A 15420-nucleotide genomic window follows, 5' to 3' on the forward strand; every position below is an offset into this window, starting at 1 on the left:
TATTATCTTGTTGTGCTATGTACTAGCATCCTCAAACATATGTGCATTACGCCTTGCTCGATTGCATGTCCATTGTAAAAATGAGCATTGTAAAAAATGTTGATTTAAATTAAAAACCTAATGCTGAAAACCTCTGCACTCTTACTTCATTGGGAATAAGACCTGTTGAACATAGTGGGCCTTATTTTTAAGAATGCATAGGCACAGGCTGCACCAGTTCATAACAATTGCTTAGAAACTTTGAGTTGGTTATGACTTAAACCCCACACCATCAGAGGGAAACAAGGATGCAGACTTTAATCATCTGCATATCTCAGTCATATTGAAAGAAGTAAATATGAGTTCTGGTTTTTATTGTTGTTATTTGAGCTTTCCAACCTTCCATTTATTTCTCTACTGGCAGTTGGACTCCTGTGGCAAATGAGCGATCTTTGTGTGTCTCAGCAAGAGCATACTGTGCAATTAAAAAAAAGAAAGTTTACAAAATAAATGAGGTTCTAACATTTCGCGTTCCTTGGCAGCCAACCCACAAATAGATAAACGGAATGGATTGTCAGTTGGACAGTTTCCATGAGCCAGAGATTTCCCTCCCACCCCCAGGAATCTTTTACCAGGAAGAGGAAGAGAAAGAACACATTCTTTTGTGGGTTCCCCTGCCCCTTTTATTTTTTATTTTAAATTTCCAGCATAAAGCTGTGAAATCAGCGTAAGATGTGATCTACCTGTATTCATAAGCAAAAGGTACTTCTAAAGTTTAATGTGGAAGATCAAATCTCTCCGCCCTCTAATATCAGACATGAGTTGGACCAGTTACAGGTGTTCAGTGGTATTAATAGTTTCTGGGTTTCATAGCTAGGCCCGGCTCAAATTAAGTCATGTTTATAGCTCTCTTCTGAATTCCTGCTCTTTTGTCAGTTTCCCCTTTTAATTGTGGGAGTTGGGGGGGTTCATGAAAAGCCATTAGTAGGCAATGAATAATAGGAACTAATCAAAAGTAGTATTCCCTGCAAATCCTTCTCCACAGCCAGTCCCAAGCCAGCGTCAGACCCAGTTCAAGAAGTGTCCCTGATGCAGAGAGCTGGCTGTGCTACAACTGAGCCTTCATGGCAGAACTCTCCCTCTCTCTTGCTGCTCCTTTCTCCAGCTCCACATGAGGACAATTTACAAAGGTCCTCAGAAGAGAAAATAGTCCAAACAAGATGTTACTGTACTTGGACAACCTGATTAGCAACTACATCTGGGGCATTAAAAATTAAATACCATGGGTAGTTGGGTGGAAATGACGGGTTTTAGCAAAACTGCAGCATGCAGGGAGGGGAGGTTCATTCTTCCCTCCCCAGCTCTGATCCCAATGAAAACTGCACATGGACACGCAGCCTAGTATTTCATTTTTGAAAACCCCAGATGTGGCACTGAAAACGGGAATGAAAGAGGGAATAGGATGTTGGGAAGGGAGGCAAAATGGACATTTCTAATGGTTGGATATGCATACTTAGTTTTAGCAGTCTCAGTAGGAAATAGGGGTTTTGATAAGACATTTGAAGGATGAGAGGGAGAGACACCATCACACAGGTATATTTGGAGGAGAGAAGCTCCAGTCCTGAGATGGAGGAAGTATAGAGTCTTCTGCAGGAGTGGGAGGTTTCTGGTAGGCTAAAGGCCTGCTTTCACCTTGAGAAGACTAGCTCTGCCTATCTAGAGGTGAACAGAAAAGGAAGGAAGACAGAGAATAGGTTGGGGGCTTCTCTCAGACGCAATCTTCACTAGATAAGAAAGCTCCTAGATGACATATAAATTAGAGTGATTTATCAGAGTGTTTTCCTGGAAACCTGTTTTTCTTCTGTGCCAAGTTGTTGTGAGAAGTGCAAACAGAACAAAAGCAATGGGGGGGGGGGCGTATAGCAGCATAGCTTTATACCAACTTCATAAACACTTACCAAAAAAAAAAAGTTCCCAAGTCATTCTAGCCTAAGTGTTCCTATTTTACTTCCATAGCCTCTGGAATTTAGGAGGACTGAAATGGCTTAAACAGTTGAGCTGCTTTTCTGCCTAAGGGAGAAAAAAATTCAGTACCATTGCTCCACCCTTCAGCTGTATAGATAAATATCGTAACTATTTCTTTATAAAGTATTTGCTATGAGTATCTGATCAGAGGCAGGTCATCTAAAGAGGACTGATTTTGGGGAGCTGCAAGTTGCATGGCTAAACTCCTGGATTTTCAAAATGTGTGTCCCACTAATCTGAATGCAGCCCAGCCCTGTTTGGCAGCTCTTCAGGGGCTTCCTAAGCCACCTGTGCTTGTTGCAGGCCTAGAGCTGCAGAAACTTGCAAACATCTGGCAAGCCACAAAATGTGGCTGGTGACATGCTCAGCTTGATGGGTTACGTATTGTGCAGGGATATCTTATATTCTGTTGGAAGTAACAGAGCAATGTGAAATTGAAAATAGTTCAGATGATTTTAGGGAGCCAGTAAATGGATAAAACTTCTGGATAAAACTTTTTCTCCAAGGTAGTATTGTCATTGTAAAGGGGACTGTTTTGTTGTTCTGGTGGGGGTGACTTCATTTGGAAGAATTATTAGCCAAATACATGGGGAAAGATGAATGAATTCTGCATTTTCAATTGTAGTCTTTAGCTTTGTTCCTCTAGTCATTTTTGCTAGTTTCATACTTTGAACTATCTTGTCTGGATCTTATAGAATAGTCAGTACGAAAATGTTGCAATAATCCGCATTTAGTGCAGCCCTATGTCCTTTTCTGGTGTTCAGTCTGAATTCACTCAGCCAGGAGGGCAGAATTGTGGTGGTGGTAAGACCCACTTCCAACCTACACACAATTCAGGGAACTGTCAAAACAGACCCTATGCCAGGACAAATAGTGAGACATACAGGTTTTGTTCTGACTGTCACCTTTCTAGTGTCTGCACATGACTCAGAGGTGAGGTTGGCCACTGTGATATTGTTCTTCGCTCTTGTGCATTACACCAAACATACTAACTGTCTAAAAAGGGTGCCCCTTTAGTTAACCTAAATGTAAATGGTGTGCTTATCTCAGTAGTTCCGTGGTGTGCCCCCTCCCCCTGCCATTTTGTGGGATTCTTGAAGGGCTGCTGCCATGTTGTCTCGGTAGCCAGTTTGCTAACAGCCCCTTGTTTCAGAAGACGAAGCTCACTATGCCAGGATAAAGGAATCCTGTATGCAGCAGGCAAAGAGGAGCTTTCTTCAAGGGTCCTGGTTCAGGGAGTGACCCTTGGTGTCAGAAAGGCTGGTAGAAATGCACAAATGCCCCTGTTTTCATCTCTGTAATGCAGGATAGGCTGTTTTGCTTTGCAAAGAAATATACTTCTCAAAGTTCTTGACATAATCATTTTTTCAGGAAATAGGAGTATGTAATTCTGATGGCCTTACGGTCAGCATATCCAGCCTGAGAGAGCATGTGCAGAAAGAGGATCGATGAATATCTTCATATATACAGCTGCTTTGTATATACAGCTGCACACAAGGGATCTCTCCTGGCAACTGGGAAGTTGCTTGTCTAGGTTTCCATCATGAAGAGGGAGTCAGTGTACAGTTGAACATATGTCTACTCCATGCATGCAATTTACAGAATGCGCATAGATGGGGAGAGATGGATCCAGCCAATGTGATCGTGTCTCTCTCACTCCTGCATCCATTCACTCGCCCTGGATATGTTGTGAGAGCAGGGCTGTAAAACTGGGATGTTTTTCTTCTGCTTTCTTTTCTGTCTGAAGAAAAGGTTACATACCTTCACTCACTCACTCTTTCTTCCTTGGCCTACCCCCACCTACTGTATGCAGTCCCTCTCCCACTATGCCTTTGTTTAGATTACTCCATCTAGGCTTCATATTTTTCACCTTTCCAGGCCCTTCAATACTCAGGCAGTCTAGGGTTGTCAGCTCCACTCACTACTGGGTAGAGGAACCATAGAATTTTGGAGCTGTGCTGCATGCTGGTGGACGTGGAGCCATTTTATAAATAAGCAATAGCAAACAGACAGAAATATTTTTTATTGGCTTCGTTTCAGATAATAAATACAAAAGTATTTTAAAATGGCAGTTTCTCATTGTGTGTGATTAGTATGTGCACTGCTTAACCTTAAGCATCATTTCTTTGATTCATAAGCAGAATTAATAAACTGGGGGGATTCCGGAAAACATGTGGCATGTTATTTATGTAGTGCATAAACATGGTGTCAGTCTGATGTTGCTGGACTTCAACACCCACAATCCTTGACCACCACATGCTGGAGTTCAGGAATGTTTGGAGTGCACACCATGTTGACTACTCCTAATGTAGTGGCTTGTAGAGGCAATTCACATATCCATAGCTTTTAATCTAGCTCACCAATCCCAGATCTCCTTTCCCCAATAGTGGAGTTGTTTCTTCATGCTCCACAGCCACCTTCAGTTGCAAAGAGCCCTTGCCCAGAAGGTTATTAGAACCAAAGGCCAAGAGCATCATTAAACGACTCCCCAAACTTTCTAGTGCTTTTATGGGCACGCATTGACTAATTATAGTTTGCAAACCTCAAAAATGTTGACCACTTTTATTTACTTAATTTCTCCTGGAAGTGTAGGTAGCTCTATCTGATTTGGCTTTTTGGTTTTATGTAGTATCTACTATGGAAGATGGTAAGGAGCAAGATCCTGGGATGGACAACAATGTTACTCTGGTGCCTTTTGAAAGACCTGCTGTTATAGAGAAGCTGACAAGCAACATGGGAAAGCGTAAAAGCTCCACCCCACAGAAGTTTGTGGGTAAGCGTCAGATGAGCATGTTGTTGTTTGTAGGGGGTAGTTCATTGTTATATCCTAAGCTCTTAAATGTTCTAATGTAGGGATGGCACAATCAGAATGAGACATACCTGGGGGAGGGGGGAGCTGAGGATTAGAGAAGTGCATAGGCTATGGGGCCAGAGCCATGCAATTTGACCTGCAGTATAAGAACCCAGGAACTACTGAAAGCTGAAGATTCATTCATACACACACACACACACACACACACACACACACACACACACACATATATATATATATATATATATACACCAGATTGCTTAAGAGCTCCACAGAGGACATTTCTTACTCTGTGATAGGCAAAATTTTAAAAACCCATATTCCATTTCTAGTAGTGTTTCCCTAACAGTGTTATGTGGTACAACACTGTTCTGATACACACCGTTAAAGGAGTGCTGTTTCTTTAGTTCTGTCTGAACTACAGCTGGCCTCTTCTTAGTGTAGAATGACATTTTCTCATATATTTCCAGAGCTATCAGCGATATCGGATAGGCTGCTCAATCAATTGTGCGCGCACACACATTTTGTTTCTGTTATTTAAAAGACCTAGAAAGGTGGGTGCAGGAGAATCTTCGAGTTTCCAGGGACACAATCGATGGCCAGGAGTGGACGGCGCAGTGGGCCAGAGCTGCCACTGGCCTCTGGACAGCCATGTCATTGCTGCTTACCACAGTGGTTTGGGGGCAGGGCAGCTGACCTCCCCCCTGTTCCACCCTGTGGGAGGCAACACCACACCAGCTACTCCTCTGTATGACTGACATGGCTGGCCTTTGTATATGGTCATATGAAAGGATATAAGATGTTAGGGAATAGGTAAGAAACGCAGCTGGATGGACTGAGCGGGATATATAGTGGGGAAAGACTAGGAGTGCAGGGGCATTGCTAGGAGGTAGCCCACTGGTGTCCCCCCCCCATTTTGTTTTGTTTTACTTTTTAAGAAGAAGCTACTTTTTAAGAAGTCACCCACCATCTTACTTTGTTCAGAGAGCTGAACTTACATCTATATATGCAACTTAGCATATATGATTTTTATAAAAATTGTTGTTGTGCCTGTGCCTTGAGTCTCTTAAGCTCCTGGGGGGAATATATTAGTTGCACTTCAAGTAAATGTTGGGAAAATCACACACTTAACAGTTTTTGCATGAAGCCTCATTGCACGCTCTGAATAAATAGAGGTATAAAAGAATTTCCCCCACAAGATGTTCACAGTCCCAGTTCTCTAGCTGTGTGGGTTCAGAGGAGACGGGAGTCCTTCCCATAGGACAATTGGTAATAGATGGCCTTGTGAGCAGTGGGAGGAGAATTTTCAACTAGAAAAGGCTGTGAGGTGAACTTCAGGTGTATCCCTCTCTCTTACTTGTCTTTAAAGATTTGTTCTGTTGACTGAGTCACGTGGTGGTTCAAACTCTAGTCTTGCATTTATGTAGACATTTTGCCTACCCTGTCATTGGGTGCTTATGCTGTCATGGCATGTGAGCCATCGCAACGCCATTCCTTCCAGTACCATTTGTTCCATAATGCGAGAAACCCAGAACCACAAGGGCAGAATCCATATTGGGATTCCCCCTCCTCCTGCTCCTCACATCAGCACTAGCCCATTTTCCAAAGGATTAAAGTGACCCTGTACTTTTCATGTTGTTTTGATGGCAAACAACAGATCAGCACTACTGAAGTTCCCATGCCATCAAGGTAGCATAAGAACTCCGTGTGAGGTTCAGTATGAGAAACAATTTTTACCTTATCCTTGTGAAATTTAAATCATAATTATGGCTGTTTTATGGATGAGGAATTGAGGCACCAAGAGTTGTATGTCAGCCAGTAACACTTGGTGTACATGGAGAGGAAATGACCCAAGTCAAAGTTTGTTTCATGTTCAGTGGAGTAGACAATTTTGTTCATAATAGATAATCATATGTAAAACAATGTGCCCAGTTATTTTTTAAAAAAATGTTTGCAAATTCCGAAATGGCATCATGGTAATTATGAGAAGGGCCAGGTGTCTTTCAGGAATCATTTATACTCTCTTCTTCTTCTTCTTCTTCTTCTTCTTCTTCTTCTTCTTCTTCTTCTTCTTCTTCTTCTTCTTTGGCAATCCCTTGTATCCGAGTAAGATTGTCTTCCATAAACACGGTTTTAACAATGAGTCCGTAAGTGACTGTGGAGGCGAATTCTGGATCCACACGTCCTTCCACAATGGGGACATTGGTTTCTGGACGGGAGTAAATCATGGTGTGGATTTGCCCAGCGTGCCTTCCTCTTAGGATGTTTCTCCCTTGCGTCCCGAGTTTGAGTGTCTTCAAAGCCCGCGACACCTTTGGTCAAGGCTGTTCTCCAACTGGAGCACTTGCAGGCCAGTGTTTCCCAGTTGTCAGTGTTTATACTACATTTTTTTAAGATTTGCCTTGAGACAGTCTTTAAACCTCTTTTCTTGACCACCAGCATTACACTTTCCATTTTTAAGTTCGGAATACAGTAGTTGCTTTGGAAAACGATCATCAGGCATCTGCACAACATGACCAGTCCTTAACAACACATTAATGTTCAGAACCCATAAAAAAGGTGCATTATTTCTTTTCAACAACTGGGGGAATGAAGCTGAGAGACAGTTACCTTTCTTGCTTTTATCTACTAGGTGCATAAAGCTTAGGTGAAATTTGATTTCAGATTGGTTAGCCAGCCACCCCCAACCCCAGCACAATGGGCACCAACTAGCAGATGATACAATAGATCTGGAATTTCAGAGAAAGGTGTCACACTCTGGCACAGAGACAGCTAGAAGCACGGGCCCTTCTAGTCAGTAGACTGACCTTTCACTCTCCGGTGAAACCTGCAGGTGGTATTCTGAGCTGAGCAATCTCAGTGTAACGGTTGAAATTTCAGAAGAAAGGAAGGAAAGTGTCATGCTTCCAATGTAGGAAAAAGTTGAAACAGACTAAATAAGACCTGGTAATCAGTATTCATGTCACACAGTGAAACTGAGTGAAACTAATGTCTGTTCCCCCACCTTCATAATACAAGTTTAACCCTAAAACCTTCACAAGACAAGGAACAGTGTGCATGTAAATTTATTCTGATGCTGTATTAAAAATATTCAGTTTTAGCAACATACTAATACAATATTTTTACCTTTTTCCATTGTACAAGGGTCATTCAGTTAGAGAATTACAACTATACAGTGATAGCTATTTTTTTTAAAAAAAATCCTTCTGTGGTAGCATTTTAGCAGCTCCTCTATGGCAGCATGTTTCTGACTAAAAACACTTGTGAACATTACATTTGTTGAAGGGCACCAGTGTGAATTTATGGGCGCAACTTCACCTTGGAAGCAAGGGGATGGGAAGAAGGACAGTGTTTTCCAGATGGCATAATATGATGTGGTTAATTGGATCTCAGTAGCTAGTTACTTTAGCTAATGGAGCAGTTATTATGGCAGTAAAGGATAGAAAAGTGTATCATTTTAATCATAGTGAAAATTCCTCAACTAGGCAACCTATTAGGTTTTGAAAACCTGCAGTGAATAATGCTCTTCAGACTGATGAGCTTGCTTGGATTTATGAACTAAAAAATAGTTTACTTTTTATGCATATAACATAGTTTTTTAAAAAACTTATTTTCTTGAATAATTTTGTGGTTTTTATGAGGTGTGTGATTAGCACCCATCAATTTATTAATGACTGCTTCTGAATCATATTGGTACCCTGACCACTTTGGCACACAGAATCTTACCCATGTTACAATCTGAGATGCCAGGGCTTGTTTCAAAAGTTGATAATCCCAGGTCATTATCATGAATCATAATTTAAAGGGGGAGGGGGACAAGATGATGTCCCTGTGGCACTTGAGAGCTTTGTTACAATCCTTCCGCAGTCTCTACTGGAATGAAAACACAAAACATTATTTGGTGATATTTGGTGTGTATGGCACCCAAGATTCAGCTTGTATCTGTATTTGTGAGGTCTTTTTTTTTTAATCCAATATATTTCTGAGTTGCTCTTTGCCCTCCCTGCTTCAGTCTGTATCAGGTTCTAAGATGATGTGCAGAAAGGGTTCCCCCTTCATTGTAATGGTGAATCGGAAAATGACTATAATAACTGTTCCCTCTTTTGGCCAAAGTAAATAAAAGTTTCAGGCACAGGAACCTCTCCAGAGTATGTTAAGCCTGCCAAATTGCAGACAAATAGGCTCAGGGGCATTTTTGAGGGAAAGAAAAGTCATCATTTTCTTCTATAATCCATATTAGTTTCATATATTGGAGGTGAGGGCAAGGGTTTGTTGCTTGGTCTTCATTTATTATAATAAAGAGGTAGTCATTCTTGGTGTGTATTCTTGCCTGAACATTAAAAAGAAAACATCTGCATCTTCACACTGGCCTTTCTAGTGCTAGCCCTTGCAGACCTTCAGTCCTTGCCCCAGGTTGGTCAGATGTTTCCTGCTGGATGTCCCCTGCCTTGGGGTAGTTGCATTGCCATCCGTGTGTCCCCATCCCAGCTAAAGGCGGGGGGGGGGGGGGCAAAACTGCCTTTGCTAGAGGACCAGCATTCCCATTCACTATTTTGGAGTATTTTAAAGATATACATGGTGTATTTTACATGTGTATGTTTCCTTCAGGTTTCCTTCAGGTTTGGCAAGAGGCATGGAAATATAAATGTGACGTGAGAATTAGCTCACATTGATCCTATCCACATTTTGAGCAAAGTATACTGAAGTGCATTAACCACTTTGTGGAACCCTTGTATTGGTTATGGACTGAAGTTACAAGCTCTAAACCACAGAAACTGTATTCAGACATTAGCAAGGGGAAGAAGCAACATGGGGTCAGCCAGGTCATGCATTCAGCACCATTCCCAAGGCCATGTAAATCTCCCAGCTCCTCCTGTAATGAGAGTGGACTTATGCAGCAGGAATCCTTTCGTGACCACTGATACTTCCTATGAAGCTGAGAACCCCTAAAATATCAGGATTCTTAGTCATGGGCGAAGCCTTCATGGATGCAAAAGGCTCCCTGCTACAGAAATTCACTCTTATCATGAGAGAGGCCAAGAGTAACCTTGGAAATGGGCCTAAACACACAGTCCCATTGCTCCACTGCATTGCAGTGCCACAGAAAGAATGTAGTTGGTCAAGGGAACTGTGGACTCAAAAAGATTGAAAACCATCGGGCTAGAGTGTTAAGTCAAACTGAAAATCCATAGGATGATTTTCCCCATTCCTTTTTCACTTTGATTCCACTCTTGCTAATTTAGTGTAATAAATTTAATTTAATAAATTTAATAATGTAATAAATTTAATTTAGTTCAGAGTCCTGCCTTACAAAATGGATGCACAAAACATTTCTGTATTTTCATGTTTAATAACAGATTGTTTCCTTATTGTTTCTCTATTGTTGTTCTTCTCATGTAGGTGAGAAGCTCATAAGATATGGTTACCCTGATATACATTTTGACACGAACTTGCCCTATGAGAGAGATACTGAGCTGATGCAGACTCACATGATGGACCAAGCGATCAACAACGCCATTTCTTACCTTGGGGCAGAGGCACTTCACCCCCTGATGCAGCACACGCCAAGCACAATTGCTGATGTAGCCCCCGTCATAAGTTCAGCTTATGCTCAGGTCTACAACCCTAACAGGATAGAAAGACCAATGAGCAGAGAAACTACTGACAGCAATGAAAACAACATGGATGGCCCCATCTCCCTCATCAGACCAAAGAGTCAGCCCCAGGAAAGAGAGGCTTCTCCCAGCAATAGTGGCCTGGATCCCTCTGACTCAGAGAGCAGCCATGAAGACCACCAGTCCTACCAGGAAAACCCTGCCTTAAATCCCAAAAGGAAGCAAAGCCCAGCTTACATGAAGGAGGACTCCAAGGCTTTGGATGTCACAAAAGCATCTAAGGGCTCTTTAAAGGATATCTACAAAGTTTTCAACGGAGAAGGAGAGCAGATAAGGGCCTTTAAGTGTGAGCACTGCCGAGTTCTTTTCCTAGACCATGTCATGTACACCATCCACATGGGGTGTCATGGCTATCGGGACCCATTAGAATGCAACATTTGTGGCTACCGGAGCCAGGACCGCTATGAGTTCTCCTCACACATTGTTCGAGGAGAGCACACGTTCCACTAGGCCTTCTCTTCCAAAGGGGACTCTGAGGTGGGGGACGGGGACCCGCAGACACTGCACATGAAGAAATACTGCACTTACAATTCCACTTTTCCTCAGACGTTGACACACCTTTTGTTGTTGTTGTTATTTTTGTTGCTTTTTTAAAAAAAATAACTTTATTTTTGTTGTTAACCTTACTGGACCCAGTCTCACTTGGTACCAGTGGTAAGGAAGAAAGGAAGGAAATAAGGAAGGCAAGGGACTAGAGTAGTTCTGTTGTTATTGTTGCTTTTGCTCTGAAAACTGGTGTTAACTGTTTCAGTGGAAATCGAAAGGCAGTCCATTTCTGTCAGGTTTTTTTCTCTGTACATTTTGTAATACCTTGGGTACTGCTGAACTCTACTAGGTGCTCTAACGTCTTAGCAAATTGTCAGCTTTTGGTAAACAATTTCAGGTAAACACATTTCAGAGGAAAGCCCTTTCAAATATGTAGATACATTTTGGGGGTTGAGAATTGGGAGTGGAATATTATTTTGCAAAATTGTCCATCATGGGTGTGAGGAGGTTTAGTATAAAGCCAACCCAAATTCTTTAGATTTAGGAGCACAAGCAAATACCATTATTCACTCAGACTTCCTACAGTGAACTACTTTCCTTGGGGTTCTGTGTTGCTTTTCTTGAATATAAATGAAATGCTTAGGTTTAATACTGAAACAATAAAATAGAAGCTTGATTTTATATTTATGACGAGACATCCTGCAGGACACTTGGAAGTCCTACAATATTATTTTACTCATCCTGACATGCACTTTTAAAACAAAGGGCAAGAGAATTACTGAGATGTTCTTGTGTCATAAATATTAATTTCCCAGCTTCATCCAGGCACTTAATTAGTTGGGCCCTGTGTACAATGAAAGATATTTTCAAATCCTAGTGGAGATCTATGCATGTTTACTCAGAAGTAAGCTCCACTGAGTTCAGCAGGAGTTTCCTTCCTAGTAAGTGTGCTTAGGAATGCAGTTTTAGAGGTGCAAATGTCAAGTTTTATGTAACAGATTCTGCTGCTTAACAGTCTTGGGCATACTAATCAGAAATGCATTTTAATGATGAAATGTTTCTATTTTTCATTTTATTCTCTGCAGTGTTAATTGCTCAACAGCCATCTAAAATTAGACTTAAAGTTAGCAAAGCATCATGGATTGGGGTTGCTTCTGTCATTCTGAATGCTGTGTGGCAGTTGGTGGGGTGGCACTGCTTATCTGACCTCCTGCCACTGCTGTTGCTGTCGTGGCGGCAAGCTCAGTGTGGTGCAAACGCACCAGCAGGAGAACCGGACTGGCTCCACCATTGCCTCCCCCCCCCTCCCACTCCTGGTATGTCTCAGCAACTGCAGGGACAGGATGTCTGGGAAGCAGCCCCACCTCTCCAACCTGATCTTACTGCAGTGGCAGTTGATTCATGTTTCAGTCAACATTTCTAGTTTACATATGCAAAGATTTCCAGAGAATATTAGAACTGCTTCACACATGGCATTTTTTCTACACAAATTTTGGGTTGGGGGGCACTTCCATGTTTTGTAAAAAATTCACAAATGTCTATTTTGCCACAAGTAAACATATGAAACCCATGGTATGTGGTTTCCATCTATCTAGCCATAATAAAATAGATACTTGTTTCATGAATGACAGTATATGTAAGGATAAATGGAATTCTTACAACATACAGGAAAACAATCGTGTGTGAAGCAATCTTAATTCCCTCTTCTCTCTCCCTCTCTAGTGTCTCTCTCTCACACACAAACGTTTCCCATCTCTTTGCTGTGTACTTGGGAGTTCACAGCCAGTTGTAAATTCTGCTGACATTTGCAAATGAGAGATACTGCCCTCATATTGTTTAAATGACCATTCATTTCAAGCTAAAATAGAGCTAAGTCAAGAACCCCAATTTATCTGGAGGATAATTTATTGACTAGCAACTCACTTCAGTTTCTAGTTAATTCCCTGATCATTAGCAAATGAGAAATTATACTAAATTAAGAGATTACAAATCTTGAGGTTATGTAAATGAGCCCTCCGTTGACTGTATTTAGGTGAGCTAGATTCTGAACTTTTATTTTTAATAGGTTTGTGGTTTTTTTGCTTAGAGATACTGTTTTGCTTTAAAAAAACAACAACAGTGGCTACCTCACCTTTTTTTTTACATCCTTAGTTGTTTTCCCAACCTTTGGGTTGAGATGTTTGCACATCTTGTTGTTAAACGAAGAGAGTAGTTAAAAGTGGTGCATGCAATTGAATTAGATAAGGTTTTAAGGTTGTTTCTTAAATCTTGAGCAGACTATTTATAGTTTTTTGTTTGTATATTTTTTCTTCAGCCTATTAGAATAAACACAAGGTAGTTAACTCATTCAGTTTTTAAAAGTATCTGACGAATGAATCCTCTCTCAGTACAAGAAGGATGGGCAACTGTCCTCTTAGTTTGCTTTATGTGGGTCCACGGCAGCATTGATTCAAACCCAAAATGTCCCTTATGGTGGTTGCAAGTGGAAGTAGTTATGGATCTTAGAAATGTGTTTTTAGACATGTTTATGAGCCATCTGACTACAGTAAAACCAAAAGGGTGACTCTTGTCAGTATATGTGCTTATCACCTATGCCTCTCTGGTAGGAGGGCTTGGTCCTGTGGCTTTGCTTACCTTTCCAGGTCTGCAGCTATAGCAGAAAGGAACTGCGTGATTTAAGATTTCCTCCAGGAAACATGTTTGGCTGGTTCAATCTATGTTTCAAGGGTAGAGTATTCTGCAGTTGTTATTCAGAAGCTACTAAAAGTTTCATTAATAAACTCGTCTAAAATGCAAGAAGAAATATTGATGTGATGTAAGGGTTTCCTGGCAGGAAATCTTAGGGCAAAATGGTGAGTTCTGACCACATTTGTATAGTTGGCCTCTTAATTTTTACTTAATCTTTTATTCCAGGATGAAAAATTACTATGTCAAAGCCCTGAATTATCCAGGTGCTCTTTTATTGACTGACAGCTCACTTTGACTTATGATTGCTCCCTTAAGCATGTTTTAAATGAGAGTTTAAATTAATTAAGAGCTTACTATTTTCATATTGTGATGGTGTAAACAAATTTTCATTTTTTACTGATCTCCTTTTACAATAGATCCACACACCCACACCCAAATTGCTCTTTGAACTATTCTTAACCCAACAAGCAGCTTGGCAATCAGGCAAAAGGCTTTTCACAAGGAAAAAGCAACCAGTTCCTTCTGTTTCCACTCTTCCCGGTTGCCAGGATGATGTATGACCTAAAGCAGGTTGGCAATATTCTAAAAAAACGCCGCTCAGAAAAAACAAAACAATGGGTGCACACTTGAGACACACTCAGTTGCCTCTTTGGATTCCAGTCCCTGTCTTTTTCAACCGAATGGTTTTATAATCTCCCTTTGTCCTTGTAATTTGCAATCATGGTACAGGCAGAGCTCAGGAAGGACTATCTGCCACTAACACTCTTCCTTCTTGCTCTCAGTCGTGTGGGTCACATTCTGAGCGACTATTTCCCCCACCCCCCGAACTGATACCACGGAATAGCTTCCATGCCTGAAGGGTTCACAAAGATGACTATTGAAAGTAAAGTTGTGTCCGCACCGAATCAGCCCCACCATTGCATTGCACCGCATGATGTGCACTTCCACAATTGTTGGAAGAACTCAGACAGCAAGAAGTCCAATCACAAAATAGGTCTTTGGGGGGTGGGCAGCTCTAGCATGCTTTTTGTTTCCCATAGAAATGTGTCCATCAGCATCCTTGAAGGGTTTCAGAAGGACAGGGTGTGAGGTCCTGGAATGGGGCATATGTTGCCAGGAACTCCTCTGTCAAACTGGGCTATATGAGGCAGGTGGGGAAGTGTCATTCCTGCTGATTAACGTTAGCGATGAAAGTAAAGAGGCATCGCTTTCTGTACTGATCTGTTTTCAATAAGCAAAATTATTTGATGAAGAAAAAACAGTATATTTGACATTGGTCTTCCTGGCTTAGCAATATCAGAAAACCTTTGTTTTATGTAAGATCTGTCAGAAGAGCAATACTATGGTCTGGAGAGAGCTGGGTGCAGGAATCCTACCTCTGCATTACATATGTCCTTATAACCTCCCTATTTGTTCTCTTTGGCTCTGTGTCAGTGCTGATTTAGCCACAGAACTGTGAGTCCATTGACCTTATATATCCCAGCCTAATAAAATGCAGGCTTTCTGACACCTTCTGCACATAAACAAGTCATTCTATTGGCAGTTTCAACAGTGGGAGGTAACCACAAGTCCAGGGGTTTTAGGGGGAAAGGGGATCTACCGTATTCAGATATCTTACTTATCCTGGAATTAATGACCAAATCTACAAATTACATGGGAATACTTTTTAAGTATCATGTAAATTGAACATTTGCTGAAACTCATGCAATGCCTAGATGATTCAAATCTGATAATGTTCAATTCTGAGATTGAGCA

The 15420-nt window shown here is 41.3% G+C and overlaps 1 protein-coding gene across 6 annotated transcripts in view; it reads left to right on the forward strand.

Annotated features, from left to right (window-relative positions):
- Positions 1–14520, forward strand: part of IKZF2 (IKAROS family zinc finger 2) — a 100547-nt gene extending 86027 nt beyond the window's left edge. For 4 of the 6 annotated variants that reach the window (XM_081835770.1, XM_081835771.1, XM_081835772.1 and 1 more), the window contains exons 7-8: positions 4634–4777; positions 10217–14520. In XM_081835770.1, the coding sequence (XP_081691896.1) occupies positions 4634–4777; positions 10217–10941 (869 nt within the window). In that variant the 3' untranslated portion in view covers positions 10942–14520. The remainder of the gene's footprint in view (positions 1–4633; positions 4778–10216) is intronic. The other 2 variants (XM_081835774.1, XM_081835773.1) reach the window with 1 other exon arrangement.
- The last annotated feature ends 900 nt before the right edge of the window (positions 14521–15420 follow it).

The sequence above is a fragment of the Podarcis erhardii genome, assembly GCF_964252035.2.
Source record: "Podarcis erhardii genome assembly, chromosome: 1".
NCBI lineage: Eukaryota > Metazoa > Chordata > Lepidosauria > Squamata > Lacertidae > Podarcis > Podarcis erhardii.